The sequence below is a fragment of the Zonotrichia albicollis genome, chromosome 5 (genome assembly GCF_047830755.1).
Source record: "Zonotrichia albicollis isolate bZonAlb1 chromosome 5, bZonAlb1.hap1, whole genome shotgun sequence".
NCBI classification, from domain to species: domain Eukaryota; kingdom Metazoa; phylum Chordata; class Aves; order Passeriformes; family Passerellidae; genus Zonotrichia; species Zonotrichia albicollis.
This window is the reverse complement of record NC_133823.1, coordinates 73,497,128-73,517,021: the sequence shown is the minus strand read 5'-3', so window position 1 is coordinate 73,517,021 and position 19,894 is coordinate 73,497,128. Positions and strand designations below refer to the sequence as shown.

Below are 19,894 nucleotides of genomic sequence, written 5' to 3'. Positions count from 1 at the left end.
GCCCTTACCGAGGCGCAGCGGGCCGAAGGCTGAGGGTGATGACGCAAGCGGCGGTTCCGGCGCCGGGGCGGTGACCGAGGCGGCGGCGCGGGCGGAAGGAAGGGAAGGAGGCGGGGGAGAAAGGGGTGTCTGGCCGCCGCCGCCGCCGCGATTCCATTGCCGGGAGCGGGGCAGGGCCGTGAGGGGAGCGGGAGCGGGCGGCGTGAGGGGAGAGCGCGAGCGCGCGCCGCGTGAGGGGAGCGCGAGCGGCGCGAGCGGCGGCCGCCGGAAGTATCGCGAGAGTTGGCGCGGCGGCGGCGCCGGCGCTAGAGGTGACCGAGGCAGCAGCGGCCGCGGGCGCCTCCTCCTCTTTTTCCTCCTCCTCCTCCTCCTCCTTCTCCTCCTTTTCCTTCCTCTCCGGCCATGGAGAAGGCGGTCGGCGCGGCGGTAGCGGTGACGGCGGAGGAGGGAGGCGGTGAGGGCGGCGGCGGCGAGGCCGGCAGCGCCACAGCGGGGCCCGGTCCCCCGGAGGGGCCGAGCGGCCCCGCCGCGCCCCCGTCGCCGTGCGGGCCCGGGGCGGCCGGGCTGGTGCGGGTGTGCGACCTCCTGCTGAAGAAGAAGGCGGTGCCGGGCAAGGCGAAGCGCGGCGGGCGGGCGGCCCGGCCGGCCAGCAGCAGCGAGAGCGGCGGCGGCGGCAGCGAGAGCAGCAACAACGGCAGCGACGACGAGGAAGAGGAGGAGGAGGAGGAGGAAGACGAGGAGGAGGAGGAGGAGGAAGAGGAGGTCTCCGAGGTACGGCGCGGGGGAGGCCCCGGGGGTTTCCCCGCTGATCCGGTTTCATAATTCCAGCTGGCTCCCGGCTCCCCCCGCCCTCGGCCCTGCGGCAGAGCCGGGAAGGGGCAGCACCGCGTGGCGGGGCACGGCCGATCCCGGCCTCCGGTCACCCCCGCCGCGGGGAGCGGCCCCGGGCCCCCTGCTCGCCGGGATGCGGGGCCAGCGGCCCCCGGCTTTCCCCAGGGCTCGGGGGCTCCCTGCGAGCCGCAGCCAGCGGCCGCCTCCGTCCCTGGTGTGGTTTATCCCGAAGGAAAGGCGCAGGGGCCGCCGCAGGTGCTGTGTGCCATGTGCTGTACCGCGGCGGTGACGGGAGCCGGGAGAGGGAGAGCCGAGCGGTGGCAATGCTGCCGGCTGGCAGGGCCGGCGTGAGGCTCCGCGGGCAGGCCCGAGCGCTGCCTGCGGGGCTGGGAAGGTGCTGGCGCGCCCAGCGGTGGGAACAGATCCTCTGGGAGAGCGTGTGCAGGTAAAGCGGGTGAAGGTGCAGCTGAAGGTGCAGCCAGGCGAGGGCTGCCAGAGAGCCCAGGGTGTTGGACTGTTGAGTGGCGTTTTCTCCGAACCTGAAAGCCGCCCTGATTCCATGCAACGCAGAAACGGGAAGCATTAATAGTCGGTTTTGTCTGGTGTTAGGATTTTCAGGTAGGTATGGTTGGAAAAGGCCTGGAGCCCCTTATTTGCATATGTAGCCACACTGGGTTGCTTTGTTGAATGGTGTTAATTCTGTAACCTCCCCAGCTGAGCATTCACTTCTGCTTTGTTTCTTTTTAAGTAGTGTCCGCAGAAAAGTTCTCTTGAAGTTTTTAGCTTTTCTTTGAACTTGGTCTCTAAGCGGTTTGGCTTTTGAGCGATATATCTGCAGTTCTGTTAGAAACTGGGCAGGAAGGAAGGGTCTGATAGGTTCGAGGAAGGGCTGGGCTGGGATGGTGATAGCTTTTTCCACAGTTAAGCAGCACTCCGCATTTCATTCCTGCTGAAGTTGATACAAGAAGCATTTTATCCAGCTGTTTGAGATAAAATGCACGCAGTGAGCGTGTCTCAGAGTTTGTACTCTCCTTTCTGCGGTGTTGATTTTCAGCAAAGTCAATATCATTGTCTAGGTAGAAGTTTTTATGGCATAAGACTTGTAGGATGACTGCTTTGCTGGCGATCTATGTTGTCCAGCAGTCCCACAGGTGCTTGGAAGGCTCTGTTGAGCACAGGCCTTTGGGATTTGCTGGTGCTGTGTGGTGAAGGGATGGAGGCCCTGCAGTGACTTCAGTGTATGGGTTGACAAGCCCTGAGATCAGCTGTGTGTGGTGGAAACATTCAGCAGAATTTGTGTCAAGGCAGGTTTTTGTTTAGTGGTCCACAGCCGTTCTTCCCAAGGGCTCCTTACACTGAGAGCTTCCAGTGGAATTGTGTGTGGCAGAGAAGGACAGAGACAGCTGAAGAGTACAGGTACAGGGTGAGGTGAGCCTTTGCCTGCTTGCTGTGCCTTCAGAGGCACCCATTTCCCATTATTTGGGACCCGCAGAGAGGAGGAAATGGCAGCGATCATTAAATATTGTGAGGCAGCAGAACAGTTCACTTTTATTCTTTGACAGAGTGGCATGTGCCATAGGTACTGAGATAGGTAGTTTGTGAAGGGAGTTTGGCCATCTGGAAGCTTCCCCAATGGTTTCATCTTATCCTAGGCGAGGGCTTTCCCAGGCTGGGTGGTCTGGGATTAAATATTAAGCAGGGCTAAGTGAGCAAGTGAATAATACTGAGAGGATGAAATTCAGGATTCACAACAAAATACATGCCACGTGCTTCGTTTATAATTGTTCTTGGCCATGCAGGTTGCTTGCAAAAATCTGTTCTAGTCTTTCTCCTAGTGACTTGAGGATGAAAGGATGCAGCCTGTAGAATGTGCACGGCTGAAGTCACAGTTTTTAGGAATGTGAACGTGAGGATGGCCTGGTTACTGGAGCAGAGCATCCAACCTGGACATCGTTCCCAGCAGTTCCTGGGAAGGAAAAGTGTTTTGTGTGATCTCTGTGCGAGGGAGGTTTCCTTGTCTGAAAGGAACCTGATAGTTAGTTTTGGCTTTTAGAAGCTTTAAAAAAATCCCACTGGAACAAAGGGCTTTTTAGTTGTTTGGGGGTTAAAATTTCATTTTATTGCACATATTCTTGAGTTGTGCCCAGCTCTTCAATTTGATTGTGGTCTTCTGACCACGGGCAGTGTGGAAGGCACATCAAGGGAAAAACAGGAAGAAGTGCAAGTTGCTGGTTTTGCTGTGAATGGAAACTACTGTGGGAATGCTGCAGAAGCTGGTGTTCCCTCCCAAGCGTTCCCTTCATTATCTCTGTAAACTTAAGATAGTTTGTCTTAGGCTATTTTTTGCCCTTCCCATGCTTAATACATTAAGACTTCTCTAATCTCCAAAGCAAAGTGCTTCTAGATTGGACTGCTAGTGAGCCTGCTTCTAAAACTCAGGAGTACTGTAGCAACAAGTCCAGGGGGTTCTGAAGGGAAACCTGGTGCATCCTGAGTCACAGAAAGCCCAGGAGCAGAAAGACATTGTTCAGCTCAGTTGTTGCTGAGCCGATGGAATGGAATCAGGAGCTAAAATCAGCTGTTTTCATCTCTACATCTGAACTCCATCAGATCTCAGTGTGGCAACACAGGCACTGTGGAGAGCTTTGGGAGAAGTTGAATGGGAATTTTATACCAACAACCTTATGAGTTCATGGCAACCTCCAATGTTGGTCTTTCAAATTACTGCAAAACCCCAAGACTTTAGGTAGTGGGGTCCAGTGTTGTCTGTAAAAGGTCAATTGCCTTTTCCCTAAAAAACAGTTGCTAAAAAATGGCAACTTTTCTGGGTATACAGGAAGAGGAGTCTTGAGGTATGACAAGAATGACAGTAGGATTTCCATAGCAGGGGAGGTCAGCCTGTGGTCCTTCCAAGTGTTCTTGTACGTGCAAATTTTGTTCAACACTTCCATTCATAGTGAAATAGTGTAAAAAATGAGCAGGTCCTTGTAGCAAGGTGCTGCTTAGAAACTCAGTGTCCAGAGTGCATTAGGGCTTTTCTTATTTAACACTGAAAGGTTTAGTTGTGTAATAAAAATTGTTTACAAGCTTATTTCAAGTCTGTGAACTTGGAGGATGTTTGCTGCTGGCAGTGGAATTTATAATTGCCCTTTATATCCATCTTCCAGCAAAATCAGGTTGGTTAGACCTGATGCTTTTTATTTTTTAAAATTGTTAAATATTACTCTATTTTTATGTGCTTTATTTAATTCACATAGTCAGTGAATATCTGGGTTGAAAACGAAACCCCCCAGCAGAAAGTGACCACTGCAGAAGGTGGAGTTCAATATTGGTGGCACCATGTGAATTTGTTTACTTCCTTAGATATTTCTTCAGGAAATGTCCTTATAAACACAATTCCCATGTGCAGGCTGGAGCCAAACACCTCACATTTTAAGCCAATAATTCAGTTCTGTAAAGAGAATGGTTTCTCTGGAAGGAATTTAGCTGAGAGAATTTCCTCATCTGTCTAGGTTGAAGGCAAATGGGATTATGTGTGTTTGTTTTTTTCCCCTCTATCTGTGTTTTAAAACCAAAACTGATGGTGTTTATTTATGATATAGCTGATTTGCAATTTGGTTTAGGAATTGAAAAATCAATGCTGCAGATCCAGGATAAGTAAGAAGCTTTTTTTGGAAGATAAGGGGACAAGCCCTTGTAACTTGGTGTAAAATAAAATTGCCTAAATTTGCTGTTATTGTCTTTGGGCCATCTGAGCAGAATCCTTGGCTGCCTGGGGAGACATGGTGTGTTTTTTTCTGAAATGCTGTGCTTTTGGTTTCTCGATGGTGTGGCTTTGTGGGTGACTCAGGTGAGATGCCATGCTGAAGATGTGTCTGTAGAGCTGCTGCTCGTGTGTGGGACTTCCTTTGTCTTGTCCATAGCTTTGGGTGTGTTGAGTGAGAAAGCTGTTGGTGAGGAAGGACCAGTGCTGGCAGATGGTTTGGCTAAGCTCATTGAGCTAACCTGTGTGCTTAGGGAAAAGGTCTTCCTTGCTGTGAAGTTGGCAGTGAATATCAGCGTGCCTTGGTGTTAGTGTGGGAATTCTGGTGACCTCCATCCAGGCATTGTGCAGAGTCCACAGGAATTCTGGAGGAAAAAAATCCATTGTTGGCCAATGAAGGGCAGCATTTCCTCTGTGTTTGCACTGGCAGTGCTTTGTGGCAGTGGGTACTGGGAGAGGTTATCTCAGCATTCCAGATGTTTTTCAGTGGGTTATCCCCCTTAGGCTGTCCGGAGCTCATGACTGTGCAGAGAGCTGAAGCCACATGGAGGTATTACTTAACTCTTGTGTCACCTTGTTTTCACATGAGGTAATAGTCGTACACCAGGCTGAAAATCAGCCACAAAGCCAAGCATACATCCTTTAATACCTCCTTGTTTGTGCTTGCAGTATTTTCTTTTGGGCTGCATGTTGTCATTAGGGTGATTCTGTTGGCGTTACCCAGAGCAGTTTTTGACAAATTCAAATTACTGGTGTTTGATGTACAGGAGTCATTCCTCTTCTGCATTTTACCTGCATCCTCCAATTCCTGGAGCATAATGGTATATTTTAGGAAATGAGCTGAAGTAAACCTTGCTTTTATGTTTTTCCCTGCCCCACCCCAATTTCTTATGTGGTATTGATCATCAAGAGTGGATAATGTGTCCAAATAAGCAGCTGCTCAGAGATAGAAAGATGTTGGAACATTAAGAAATATGATGAAATATTGCTATTTAGAATATCAGTTTGGGGTTTTGACTTCCATTCTCCTCAAGTTTAACCTGAAACAATCAGAAAGTGTCTACTAGGTTCTTTATTTTTTAGGTTAAAACTGAAGAGATTTTGCTCTCAGTAATCCGAACTGCTGCTGAGGGGCTGCCTCATATTTGGTCTGGGGTTTGCTTTGCCTTGTGCTGCTGTTCAGGGAATGGTTCTTTCAGTGTCTGTCCATCTGTCCAGCTGTGCAGGAGCACTTTTGGGGATGCAGTCCCAGCAGAATCCCAGGGAATATCTGCCCCCCCCTCTCGGGCAGGGAGTGATTCAGAGGTAAGAGGAGGAAGGTCGCTCTTATCCTCCCAGCTGTACCTCCCAGTCCTTCCCACACACAAGGAAAAAACCAAACACTTGGAGGAGAGGCTGGAGCTCCCCTGTGCATCTGTGTCTGGCAGGTGACTCACATGTTTTCCTGTCCTGGAGCTTTCCCATCTCCAGACTTCAGGTATTCTTGCCTTTTGTTCAGTCTTGTCCTGAAATGCTTTGCCAGTGGAATTTTCCTCTTGATGCTGTTCTGCAGGTGTGATTTGTTCTCCTCCACAGAATGGGGAACAATGCTTTAATGAAGTTGAAATGTTCAAGTCATGATGTGACTTTAGTTTTTTTCCTCAAGTGCCTGGTGCTGTTCAGCCCCTGCACCAGCGTGGGTATCAATCCCACTGAAGCTGGGGGAGTTGGGCTTGGAGGAAGGCACAAAAAAAGGCATTCAGTGCTCCTCCCAGCCACTTGGGAAATGATGTTGTTGAAAAAAAAACCTCAGGAAGAGAAACAGCACATTTCCAGTTGATCAGTTCCTGGATGCAGTGTGCCAGGCACAGGGGCTTGTGCTGACACAGCGAAGAGCAGGAGCTCAGGCAGGGAGGAGGGTGAGAGGGTGAGCACTGCCTCTTTTGGTGGGATAACTCATTGAAATCCCTGCCATGGAAAACGTTGGCATTGTTGCTGAGGACTCAGTTGGTAAGGATGGCACAGATCAGTGAGAATTTTTGTCTTCAAGGGCAAATTAGTCCTCTTGACACTTCCTCTGGATCCTCTGGTTGGAAGTGACTGAAACAGATAAATCACACAGGTTCTTTTTTTTTTCTTTTTTTTTTTTTTTTGTGTGTGTGTGTAGCTTAAAAACTTAGAGCTTCTTCAGATAAAATCAGCACTGACTTTTGTCTCTGGTATTTGTTCAAATTCTCAAAAGCAGCATATTAAGGATAGGGAGAAAGAGAGGAATTAAGCAGGATTTCATTAAAGTATTGCAGCCTTTTGGTTTATCACCATCACATTTGTGTCACTTAGTGCACTGCAGCAAAGGAGTCACTTTGGAGATTGACTAAAAAAGTCCCAATTGTGATCACAATCACAACACAAAAAACCAAGCTGGCTTAAAGAAAAAAGCACTTTGAATGTTACAGTCTGCTCCAGGGATGAACATATGCCTTCTGTCCATCTCTGTCGCTAGCAGAAGTGAAAGCTGGCATAACAGCATGCTGGTATTTTTGTGAAGAATCAGCTTGATCAAAGAACTCCTCGAGGATAAATATAGTGGGCAACTTTCTGTGCTGAACTTCAGCAAAGGCCTTTTCTGGAGCTTGCGTGAGGAGGGAGATGTTACAGCTCTGTGTGAAATCACTCCCTAAATGCACTTGTGTCTTCAAGGTGAGAAAATTTACTAGTGTCTCTAGGTTGGGGTGGGTTTAGAAACCTGCTGGGTTCTGCAGAAATCCTTGGGTTAGAGAAAGGCCCAGTGGGATGGGTTGGCTTTAGAGCTTCCCTCTGCCCTCTGGAGCCGAGCACTGCTGGCACAGCTGTGCCAGGGGCCTTGTCTGGTATCAAAGCTGATATGGGTGCTGGTTCCTCCTGTGCTTTGGAGCTCTTGTGGCCCAGCACTGTGTTCAGTTAGATCAGAGTATGGCCGACATCTGTCAGACCTAGAAAAATCTTACAATAATAATAATAATTTACTGATTTAATAATAAAGGGAGTCAGGAAGTGACACCCAATAAGCACTTGCTTGAGCGAATTAGATTTGAAATAAAGTTACCAGTAGAACTCAAAGAACTTTATTTTTTTAAAAAATTACATTAAAAAAATTGCCAAAGTGTTCTCAAGAAAGGCAGATGGCCTCGATGGTGGCTTTCATTGTAATCCAGAATTGGCTGTTAGAGAGCACACAGCCTTTCCAAAAGCCATTGGAATACTTGTTAATAGAAATAACTCAAGCAATTGGTTTTATAACAAACTATTGTCCAGAAGATACCGAGCTTTTTAAAAAACTTTTTGTCAACTTCCCCAGCATTTATTAAACTCGCTCATAGTAAAATAATTCTGTCAGGCTCTGTGTGTATGGTGTAATTTAAATGTGGTGGAGGGGAAGTTCTTCTGTGGGAGGGGTGTGTTGGGTTGGCAGGGACCTCAGCTTGCCTGCTGGGGCAGTGAGGGGTTTGAGGAGCGTTTAAGGTGTTTTTGGTTTGGATGCTGATATTAGCCCAAGACTTTAGGGTTATTCTTGGGCTGAAATCAGGCTCTTACCGTGAGCACATCTGGAATTGAGGGCAGGTGTTTGCCGTTAAAAGTTTTATCTTCTCGTAATGTGAGATAAACTGAAGGTGTGATTTTATTTCTGGAGGCCCAGCAAAGAGGAGGTGGGGAGCAGGAGGTGCTGAGCTCCAGAGTTCAGCTAGAAGTGTTTGTGTCTGGCAGCTGGTCCAGCTGCCCTGGTAATAAATGCTGGGAGCTGTGCTGTGTGGTCCCCACTCTGTGCTGATCTTCCAGGTAACCTCAGGTGTAAAAGGTAATGAGCAACCATATTAAACAAAAGCAGAGATCGCATTAGTATCTCATTTTTTAATTCAGTTTATGTGGTTTTCCTTCTTCAGCCTAATCCAGCTTGTTCTGTTAAACTCCAGGCTTGATCTTGCTGTCTGTGAATGGAGTGGGTTTTCCAGCCATTTTAGTCTGTGAATTTGAAGATGCCAACTGAGTAACTCTGACTGTTGATAGTTTTGTAAAAGAAAGAAACCTCAAGTACATTGTTATGGTTCCTTCTTTTGGAATAGGTTTCAAAATCAGGTATTAACCCAGTCCAAGTTCATGATGAGCAGCCTGGATGTAGAGCTGTTGAAACAACCATCCAGTTCACAGGCAGGAAAAGGAAGACAGGGACATCCTGATCCTGCAGGCCCTGGATTGGAATTTGGTGTGAGAATACTTGATATAATATTCACTCAGTTAGAATTTATGTGTGGAAGTAAATGCTAGATAAGGCCACTTAAAAAGGAGTAGGAGACTTGATCCCAAATAGTGGCTTTTCCTGGTTTAAGATTTCCTTATTCTTGGCAGGGAACGTGTATGCACTTGAAAAGTTTTTAAGAGCTTGCACTCAAATTTTCATGTTCTCATGTGGAGATACCTTGGATTAGTACTTGCCTTAGGATTTGAGAGGTGTCAGTATGAATCTTGTTGCACTGTGTATGCTGCTTGGTTACACACAGCTTCTCTGTCACCAGTATTTCATACGTGGAATGAGAAAGGAATAGAAGTTCGTTTTTGAGGAAAGATCTTCCATGTCCAAAGTTGTGTTTTTTGAACATGTTCCTCATTTCACTTGTGTTTTTCCCAAAACCAGGGTTCTTGAGTGTGTTCGTAGTCTTTGGCCTGAGGACTTGGAGCACTGTATTTTACCCAATGAACACTTACTGACTTTACTCCATGGATAACTTCAAGGAAGATATGAGAGTGTCCACCAGTAATCTTGCATTTCTGCCAGAAAACCCTTTCAAAATGCTCGTGTGATTTTGTCTCCCTTTTCCAGGTCTTGTCAGGTGCATTTGGATTTGCAGCGGGCAGTTCCTCCGCAGCAAAATCAGAGGAGCTGTCTTGTCGTGGTTGTTTTTTAGTGATGTTGTAGTTCAGTTCATCTTCAGGGCAGTGCTGTGCGTGAGTAAAGGTACTTCCTTTGCTCCTTTTTTCATGCTTGGGTTTGCCTTAGGAGTTGGAATCAGGAAGAGCAGGGCTGATGCAAGCACTGACCAGGGTGGAAGGCTCCTGGCTGGTGAGCAGGGTTTGTCTCTCTCTGTGCCAGGGTGCTGCTTGCTTGGTGGGCTCTAAAACTCTGCCCAGGTGTCACATGCATTTAGGCAGAGATAAATAAGGACTTAATTCAGAAATGTTTTTATATTGTGCCTCTGGCTCCTGGCTCAGGATGGATGGTGTGACAATAAGAGGCTGCTGATAAAGTGGGGCTGATGAGCTCACAACTCTTGCCCAGTGCTGCAGTCTGCCTCCAGGCAGAGCTTGCTTTGACATTCCCTGTCTTCAGGTTCCTGGGAAAAGTGCTATGAGCTGAGTGCTTTTTGGCTGAGCTTGTATGGTCTGGTAGTGAATCTTTGTATTTCTGTTAGCTTCCTGGCGTGATGGTGCTAACTCTTAATTAATTGTGGAATTAATCACCTTTTTTATTGCCCCTTGAATGAGAAATCCTCTATGAAATGGTAATGCGGCTGGAATGCTGAAATTCCTAATAGCCCAGCTAGAACTGGGAGGAGGGCTCCAGCTCTTTGAGGGGGCTTCTCTGGGCATGGGGTCCTTCTGTCCCCTGGTGCCATCCTGACAGTTCATGCAAGCTGCCGAGCCAGCTTCCCCAGCACAGTGCTGCTGTTCTGGGAGAGCAGACTGGGGGAGGACTTCATGCAGGGAATTGTGGAAGTTACTCCATCAGACAGGTCATAACCATCCCAGTCTCTCAACTCAGGCCTGAAACCTTTTCTGTGTATGCAGTCTTTTAAATGGGCATAAAAAACCTCAGGATAGGCTAATTGTGGTGCTTTCAAAGGTAGTTATGTCAGATACCTTTTCCAGATTCTAGTTTCCTGGAGCTGTGGAAAACCTAGATCTCATGGGTAGCATAAGGAAAATAATTCCATCCTTTCCAGCTTTGTCCCTTGACCCAAAGCAGTAGCACCAACTGAACAGCAAACTCTGAATGTGTCAGAAGGGTCTGGAATGCTGCCCTAGGCCAAGGGAAGAATAGGCTGGAGAGAAATGCAAGATCTGTCTTGGCAGGAAAATGAGGTTTTGAGTGGGAAACCATCTTGGATGGTTAAAAAAAGTTGTTACGTGTTTGTTAGAGAAGAAAAATATGTGGCTTGGTTATCAGAGTTTCCTTGTCTGTGGGAGATAACGGAGCTGAATCAAGGGTGGTGTGATAATGACAATGGGCAGCAAGGATCATCTTGTGCCTGTAAAACTCGTGTGAAAGCTCACTGCAGCTTTTGGCAGCAAGGTCTGAAATGCTCAGAGAGACATGGGACTATTAGGCTGAGGGAATAAAAAAATGTCCTCAGTATTTACCAGGTTGAAGCCCATCGTCCTTGCACATCCCTACCACAATAATAAAAATGAAAGGAAGAAAGTAGGTTTCTTTTATTTGGAATTCACTAGAGCACCTGCCTGAAGGATGCTGGAAATTTAGCCAGGCTGACAACCACAGAGCTGTGATTGCTGCAAGAAGTGGAGTAAAAGAAACCAATATACAATGTGAAAATAGGAAAATCAGATGGGAGTCATGACTTCAGGTGGTGCCTGAGGTTTGGGTTTGGGCTGACTTGTTTTTATGTAACCACTGAGGATCTAGAGTTGGATCAATCTCTCTGGAGGGAGAACCTGAAACAGTGGGTATAAAACTCATTTTGTTTTGTAGTGACATAGAACTAAGGGACCTTAAAAATCGCACCAAGTGGTGACTGATGCAAACAGCCTCAAATCAGAGGTACTTTTGGGCTATAACAAGGTTTTTGTGTTTAAAACAGAAGCAGTAGAGAATAATGTTTTCAGTGTCTTGGTGGTTATATTGATATGATGGAGAGCTGCAAGTTATAGGCTGTTGTTCCTAATGAAAGTGGATAAATCCTAGTGCATTTATCGGGAGCAGTGAGTACCCTTAGGGGTATCTGTTGGATCTCTTGGGGGAAACATTCAGATCTGGCTTAGTTGTAAAGGGTTTGAAAAATTGTTTTTATTGGGAGAGCAGCTATGAAGAATTGGGTTCAGTCCAGCAACATGAATGTGGGTGGGATTATCAGCACTCTAAAAATGGAAGAATTGGGCCCAACACAAGTTTGAAGCAGCCTTTGAAAAATCTGTGTGGATATTCCTTGTGCTGAGTATTGTTCTTGTATACTAACAGCTACTCCTGCATCTTGTCAGGGTTTTTTGTTTGATGTTTGAAGAGCAAACTTGGTCCTTTGATGGTTTTAATGATGGACTTTTTCCTTTGGTGAAGTAACTGAGTCTTCTGATTTCAAGTGTATTTCTGATTAATGTGAAATGCCATCTTGTGTGTGTGTCTTGTGTGGATTTTTCAGTGTGATAGGTACCTCAGTTTTCAGGGTATTCCACGTGACAGTGGTGGATGTTTTCCTCCTGGCAATGTAGCAGATAACCAGAATGTCACAAAATTTCGACTGGAAACTTACTCTGGTTTTTGATCTTAATTGTCTTAAGAGCTTTATGGTTCTGTCTGACTGGGCACCCACTTCTGGAGAGGGAAATACTGGGGAATGCCTGCTGAAGGGTATAACTGATAATTGGTACTGTATTGAGGGCCTGTCTGCAACTCCCCTTTTTCTCTTCTCAGAATGATTTGGTTTTTTAGTAATTAATGCACCTGGTGATCTTGCTGAATAAGGTGTTAGCAGCTGCATGGGACAGGGTTTAAAGAGCCCAACCTTGACAGGGTGCTCTGAAAGCACACACAGAGAAGTGTGTTTGTGTGCTTTGGGCCAGTTGGTGACCAGTACTGCTCGATCAGCTGGAACCAGATAACAATGTGCTTTTGTGATATGAGAGTGGCAATTGTCTGATCAATTGTTCAGTGCTCACATTTCTGGGTGCCAGAATCTGTCTGGGATCAATGGTTGAAATGCCTGTGCCTCAGGGTGACGTGATGCCAGCTCAGAATTGCCGGTGGCTTGCGTGCTCCCGCAAGGTTGGGATGGAAGATCTCCCTGAAAACTGCCTGTGAGCTCTTGGGCGTGAGCAGCAGGAGTCTCTGCAGGGTTTTATTCTCCCCTTGCTCATTTCCACAGTTACCATGCTGTGTGGGGAGCACAGGGCAGAGCAAACCAGCCTTGGTGTGTACCCGTCCCTCGGAACGCTCTGAGGATTCCCCTTGGCTTAACACGCTTCATGGGCTGCAAGCACGGCTTTGGGCACTGTTTTTAAGTCTCTCTCCTCAACAGATGTTTTCTCTGCCACCTTCCGTGGGGAACAGGAGGGTTTGGTGTGTTTTAGGCCCACAGAGTGTAGGGGAGGTGATGGATGGACACAGCTCAGACAGCTACGTGGTTTTAGGGCTCCTCTTGATTAGGAGAACGTGCTGAGTTTTAGTAGTGGATGGTGACACATGAGGGCACTGAGTGGATCATGCCCTTCAGCATAAGGCTAAATAAAGATTGTTAGCTTTCAAGGAGGAGCTGAGATGTTTTGAAGAGATAATGTGTTTTATCTTTCCTAATCAACTGCTTCAAGTAATTCCTAGAGCTGGACTTGAAGGTGAGGACGAAATGGGTTTGTGTTTACCTGTGCAGAATTGAAGATGTATTTCCTGACCTGTGTGTGAAACCCAAAGTCACACCGTAGAAATAGAAAAGGAATTAATCATAAGGGCCTAAATATTTTTTGCTTTTTCCCTCGGAAGTTTTTTTGCTTGTGGTTTTTTTTCCTTTATTTTTCAGGAACAGAAGCATGTATTAAAGCCTTTACTTCACACCACTATGAGATCTTCAGTAAAACCTCAAGAGCTGGGAATGGGCTTTTTAGAATTTGGTATTCCATCCTGTAAATATTTTTCAAGTATGAAAGAAAGTGTGAGATCTCATTTTGCAAGCAAGTGCTTCTTTCTTAGCCAGCACCAGAGAGCTGCAGATTCAGGTGGGCCAGGGGAGAGGAGGGGGAATTGGGTATTGAGGTTCTGAGTGTGAAATTTGGAATGTTTGGTTTGCTGCCCTCGGACAAATGTTGAGGGTGACTTGCTTTTAGTGCCAGGAAGGTTTTTGACACGGCTCACGTGTAGAGTCCTCCCATCTCTCATGGCGTAAGGGGAGCTCTGAATTGTTCTGTGAGTTAGGTTTGTCCCAGTTGGTGATGCTGTTGCAGGCAGGGCTCTGCAGTTTGCCCAGCAGAAGGGGAAATGGTTCAGCTCTGAAGGTGATTGGTGTTCCTCCTTCTCCTGAAAATCTGGTGCTTGATTTGTGGGTCCATGGGGAGCCCATGCTGTGCAGTTTGCCCTGTGTGGAGCAGACAGCTGCTTTTGTTCCTGTGGAATGCTGCCTTTGCAATTGAAAATGTTTTCAGTGGTGTCATGTGTGAAGTGTCGCTAGCTCTCTGCTAAGTTGTGTGCTTTAAGCTTCTTTCTTTTTTTTTTTTCTTTTTTTTTTTTTTTTGGTGTGATATAAGGTATCTGTTAATTCTTTCTGAGACTCAGAAGACTGAATAACTTGTCTTTGGAGACATCAGTGTTATGTGGGAGGTGGTGGCTGGTTTTTTCCTTTTTTTAATATATATACAAAGAAATCCTTCAAGCTGTCAGGGACAGCTTTGTACTTGGGCTAATGTTTGTGCATTATTGCTGGATTTCATGTACATTGGAACAGTTGCAAGGGGCTGCTGGGGATGTTGGAAATGCCGCCCTAAAAGCATGACTCCAGAGGAACAGTGCAATGTTGTTCTGTGGGTCATCCTTGAATTAGTTCTCAGTAAAACTGTGGAATCTGGGCTGTTCTCTGAAGTGGAAAATGAGCGGAAAAAGAGTGGGAAAACGGACAGCCTGGGCAGGTATTGAGTTTTTGGGAAATGAGGGGCTTTGTAATAAGCGAGTAGGATGTAATTCCCATTTTTGGTGGTTAAATAACATTTTGAAATGGAAGAACGCAGCTACTCCTAAAACTGATAATGATCAACTGGAATTTCTCTTTGTGATGTTACTAGCCAGTCTGGCCAGCTTTTTAAATCCAGGTGAGAATATTCTTGCTGTTAGGCGAGTGTTTTTAGCAATTAGTATTTTTTGGGAAAAGATAGTTTACTAAGTGATTACTATGAGTGTTTCTTCAAGTAAAAATGGGAACTTAATTCTTTTGGCCATTGGACTCCTTTGTGCTCTGCTGAAATGACATCATGAGAGAGGAGATTTTTGGGGGGTTGACAAGATTTATTATGCTGGGTGTTTTGAACTGGAAAATGAGTTATTTTGAGAGCTGCAGATATGATTGCTCAGTGATTTTGACCTGCTGCGTACAGAATTGGTCTCACTGTCATCTAGGGTTGTGGAATATGTAAGATATTATCTTTTGGCCCATTTGATGGTTTGGGTTAGGCAGAGACGGGTGTAGGTAAGAAGTGGGTGCTCATCTGGGTGGCTAGATGATGATGTTTCTTAAAGGTGCGTTGTGGAAGAGGTGCTAACCTTGCTCCGCGCTGTCAGCACCTTTTTCTCCCGGTGTCACGGCCAGTTTCTGCAATTGCTGCTGGCCGGAGGAGGGAGGGATGCGGGCAGCTCATGGAGCAGCACTGCAAGAGCTCCGGGAGGGTCTGGTCTAATGGGAAGCCAGGTCACAGCACAGAAACAAATGTGGCATGGCACGGATCTGCCTAACCCAAGGGCTGAGGCTTCTGCGAGTTCGCGGCGGGGTAGGAGGTGAACTGATCCACGGGACGTATAAAAACGAGCTGCTTCTGCTCGGTTTTTTTCCGTTCAATTGCTCGGTGTGTCCGTCCCCGCGGCGCGGGCGTTGGGGAGCGGCGCGCAGCCCCCCCCCGCACGCGGTGGTAGGCGCCGGGCGCGCACGGGGTGGAACGGTCCATTTCCTGTTCCCGTGCCGCCGGCGGGGGGGGCCCGGCCGTGAGGGAGGGGGCGGCGGGGCATGGCGGCGGCGCGGTGAGGCGGGGCGCGGGCGGCCGCGATGGAGGCGTACGTGCTGGAGGACATCCTGGAGGTACGGCCGGGCCGCGAACAAAGGGGCCCGGGGATGGCGGGGAGCCGCGGGGCCGGCACCCCGGGCCCGGCCGTTGGGGCTGCGGCGCTCGGTGGGGCCCGGGCGGACGGGGCCGGGCACCGGCGCTGCCCCCCCGGCGGGAGGGGTGCGGGACGCGGAGCCCCGGCGGTGACATTGCGGTCACATTAGCGGGGATTTCAGCCACTGCCTGCCATAACTCTCTCTCTCTCTCTCTTAATCTTTGTTGCCAGTGTTTCCGTTTCATAGAATCGTGGAATCACAGAATAGCTTGGGTTGGAAGGGACCCTGAGGATCATCCCATTCCAGCTCTGTGCTGTGGGCAGGGACGCCTCCCACTATCCCAGGCTGCTCCAGGCCCTGTCCAGCCCGGCCTTGGGCACTTCCAGGGATCCAGGGGCAGGCACAGCTTCTGTGGGCAGCCTGTGCCAGGGCCTCAGCACCCTCACAGGGAAGGATTTCTTCCTGATACCCAAATCTACTCTCAGTCAATTCAAAGCCATTCCCCCTTGTGCTGTCACCACACACTCTTGTAAGCAGTCGCTCCTCCTTTTTCCTGCAAGTTCCCTTAAGGTGCTGGAAGGCCACAATTGGGTCACCCTGAAGCCTTTTTCTTCCAAGCTGAACAATCCCAATTCTGTCAGCCTTTCTTCATAGCAAAGAGGCTCCATCCCCGTGATCACCTTGGTGGCCTCCTCTGGAGGCCTCATGGCAGCAGCTCCATGTCCTTCCTGTGCTGGGAACCCCAGAGCTGGAGGCAGGACTCAAGGTGGGGTCTCAGCAGAGCAGACAGGCACGTTTGTTGCAGTATGTAATTCCTCTTACTGCATTTCCAGTCGTCTAAATGTAGCCTGTTCTTGCTTCCTCTACAGAAGTAGATCTCCCTCTGCAGCAGTAATTTATTATGAAATAAATGGCATAATCTCTTCCTGTGAGGGTAGGCTGGAAGTAACCTTTCAGCCAAATGGAGAGGCCAGCCAAGAAGTCATAGAGTGAAGCAGGTCTGTATTACAGGTTATATTTGCTGTAATAGTTCAAGGAAATGTTCCCTGGCGCAGGTTGCCCAGAGAAGCTGTGGCTGCCCCTGGATCCCTCTAAGTGTGCAAGGCCAGGTTGAACAGGGCCTGGAGCAACCTGGGACAGTGGAAGGTCCCTGCCCACCAGGGGGCTGGAGTGAGATGATATTCCAAACCATTTTATGAAATACCTTTTTCTTGTTCCTGTGGTTTTTCAGGTTTTGCAAGCAAAAACATGGCCAGATGACTTGTCAGAATATTTGCATGTGTTCTTTATTGTAATGAGAAGCCACAGCCTTATTAGCTGCTCTCAGAATTCTGACAAAACAGTGCTTCCACAGTCCTTCTCCTGTAGGCTTTTTCCTGTGGTAGCTGCACTTAGGTTACCCTAAAATTTTTGATCAATAGGAATACTGCTGTTAACTTCTGTGTGGACTTTGGAACTGTTTAACACAATTACATCCAGAATATTAACTCAGCTGTTACTTTGTGCTGAATAAACTGGCACAGGTGTATGAGCAAGACATTTTCACCAATATCTGTGTGTGTGGCTGGGTTTGTGTGGGGAGGTAGGAAGAGCAATTGTGAACTGGGCTTTGTGCCATCAAATAAATATTTCAGTACTTCACTTGCCTCATTGCATACTGAAAGCTTTTCCTTTTTTTTGTTCTTTATTTTAACCACAGTTGCCATATGCAGTTTCATAGTATGTCAAATTAATTAGGTACATGGTGCTTATCAATAGTCCAGTTTGGAGGGGCAGTTGGGAAGTTAATTTTGTCACTATAACAGAATTTGGACTTGTGTGAAATGAGCAATTACATCTTGCTTCCCAGTGGGATGTGGTAGCTTTTCTTTTCGACAGTTTGGTCACACATTCACTTCCTGTTCTCAACACCAGCTGGATCCAGGTAAAAAACCTCCTCAGGAGTCAGGCATGGCCTGCCTGGCTTTAGGTGTGTGTGAGGTATGGCTGAGTCAGTTGGTGAATCTCCCAGGTACTCTGGTACCAGTGCAGTCTGTTGATGGTTTCTTGGCACATCACTGGAAGCCATGTTCTGAAGTACAATTTATAATTCCCTCCAAATTTGTGTCTGTTGTAACTTCCAACAGTGTTTGCAGTGAGTGTCTTATTTTCCCATTTCAGGGCTTTTTTGTTTTTCTCCCATGGAGCAGTTTCTGGTGCTCATTCAAAGGCAGCAGTGTGGAGATGGAGAGAACTGCTCTTGCTTGGGCAGCAGATCTGTCATCTCTGTTGTTCTGAAAATAATTGGTGCTGCTTAGTATTTGGTTCAGTTTGGAGTGATCATCAGGCCTTGCCTCTTCATAAAATCTTCAAGAACGTTCTCCCTCTAAGCTGCTTATTATTTAAAACCAGAAAAAAGGTGTTTGCTGTAGTGTGCTAGTTGTGTTCAGTTGCCACAGAGACTGAGGTAGATGGTGTTAGAGGTCCTTCCTGCAAGGGCTGCCTCTGGGGCCAGAATCACTTGTGAGTGCTAAAACACAAGTAAGTGTTCAGCAAACGAATGCAGCTGCAGGCAGCCGAGGCTGTCAGCCCAGAGGATTTCCCACCGTGTCCTGGCTGCCCTGTGCTCAGGCCACCTTGGAAAAAGGTGCAGCCCTAGTGGGGCTGGCTTGGCTGCTCTCAGCTGAGGCTGGCATTGTCTCAGCCCTGTCCCTCGAATGTGGCGTGGGAAGCTTAGTGTGGGCATGCAGGTGGATCCAAGGGCAGCACTCTGGGGTTACCCTGCACTCCTCACCCGGTGCTTTGGCGCCTGTGTCCTCAGCACGTGTGTGTGTTGGTGTGGGCCTTCGCTGACACAAGGCTTTCTGGGTGGCTTTCAGCTTTCGGGTTTTGGCTTGCACGTGCCACATGACAGCAGAGCTTGGTATGGTGTACACCTGGAGTTGTGGTTTGGTGCTTGGATTAGTCAAGATCAGGGCTTGGGTGGGAGAATAGGAGGTTCAGTGCTGACAGATGATGATGTGGTCTGTGTTGTGAGGCTCATAGCTCAGAAATGCACTAGCTTATGACAGTGGAGAGGGAAATTTATGTTCCCTGTGTTGGTTTGAGACTTTCTCAAGAGCAGCAGCCATGTGCTCTGACCTTCAGGTCCTTTGAAAGCTCATTTGTGCTTGGCTTTAGGGAGACAGGCTGGGCTCCAGCACAGGCCCACACGTGGGGCTTGCTCTGTGTCCTTACTCGGTGTTTTGTGCCCTTCACCTTTCAAGCTTAAGGTGGATATCTTCCACCTGCTTTGAACTGAAACTAAAAATCACTGTGAGAAAAACTTTCTTTGTTACTGTGATATTGGGAGTGTTTCCTGACTGCAGAAGGGGTTTTTTAATTTGCCTTCATACTGGAGCCATGGGGATAATTTAGTACTGCCCAAGATGCTGCTTTGTATGTGGCTGCCAGTGGTGGGAGGCGATAGGAGAGGATCAGGTGTTAGGCCTGGGGTTGTGTGGCTGAAGCGCAGAGAGGACAGCAGGGCAGTTGGGGTGTGAGCACAGGATTTACAGAGCAGGGGCTGCCCTGCCTGAGCACACCGCTGCTGCTGCAGCTGCTGCAAGGGACAGCAAACACTCAGCAGCAGGGTCGTGTCTGCACTGCACCTTCTGAGGTCAGGGAGGCCTCTGCAAAGCAATTTTTCTTTTCTTTACCGGGCCAAGTCTTTTAATATTTATAAACATTGTAGTCTCTCGGTCTGAAGATTAAAATCAGCATTATATTGCAGTGTTGGGGCGTTTGTAGCTTTCCCATGTTCCAGCTCTTAAACAGGCTAATCCTTTCCCTGTTTTCTTTCTCACAGTTTCTCTTAGTAATCTTGTCTGGTTTACTTTTTACCTGTTTTCTTGTCTTTCAAAAGAGATTTCCCATATGAAGTTGGTGTTGGCTGCTGTGTGCTTCAGTATTTCGTGGTGATTTCAGTCATAGAATCTCCTGAGTTGGAAGGGACTCGGAAGGTTTCCCTCTGAAGTGCAGCTGGAAATCCAGCAGAGTTGTTGCAGTTGTTCATGGGCTGCCAGGACAGGCTCTATGCTTTATTTCCAAGGAAGTTGGAGCCCTGCTGAAGGAACCCTTCCATTGAGGCACCATTACTGAGTCTGGGCCACATCTAGTCCCAGCCCCACATGGGACAGAAAATCTCATGGATGGAATTCCTCTGAGTCTTAACCCGTTTGTTTCTTCGTGACTTGCAGGGAGAGGTTACAGACTTAATGGAATAATTTGAAGCTGTTCTTGTTGTTTA

The 19,894-nt window shown here is 47.8% G+C and overlaps 1 protein-coding gene across 8 annotated transcripts in view; it reads left to right on the top strand.

Moving 5' to 3' along the window:
• Positions 1 to 136: 136 nt before the first annotated feature.
• ANKRD17 (ankyrin repeat domain 17) overlaps positions 137 to 19,894 on the top strand; it is a 67,421-nt gene continuing 47,663 nt past the window's right edge. For 4 of the 8 annotated variants that reach the window (XM_074542115.1, XM_074542113.1, XM_074542111.1 and 1 more), the window contains exon 1: positions 139 to 771. In XM_074542115.1, the coding sequence (XP_074398216.1) occupies positions 403 to 771 (369 nt within the window). In that variant the 5' untranslated portion in view covers positions 139 to 402. Of the gene's footprint in view, positions 772 to 15,472; positions 15,607 to 19,894 lie in introns of those variants that run through there. The other 4 variants (XM_074542109.1, XM_074542108.1, XM_074542116.1 and 1 more) reach the window with 4 other exon arrangements.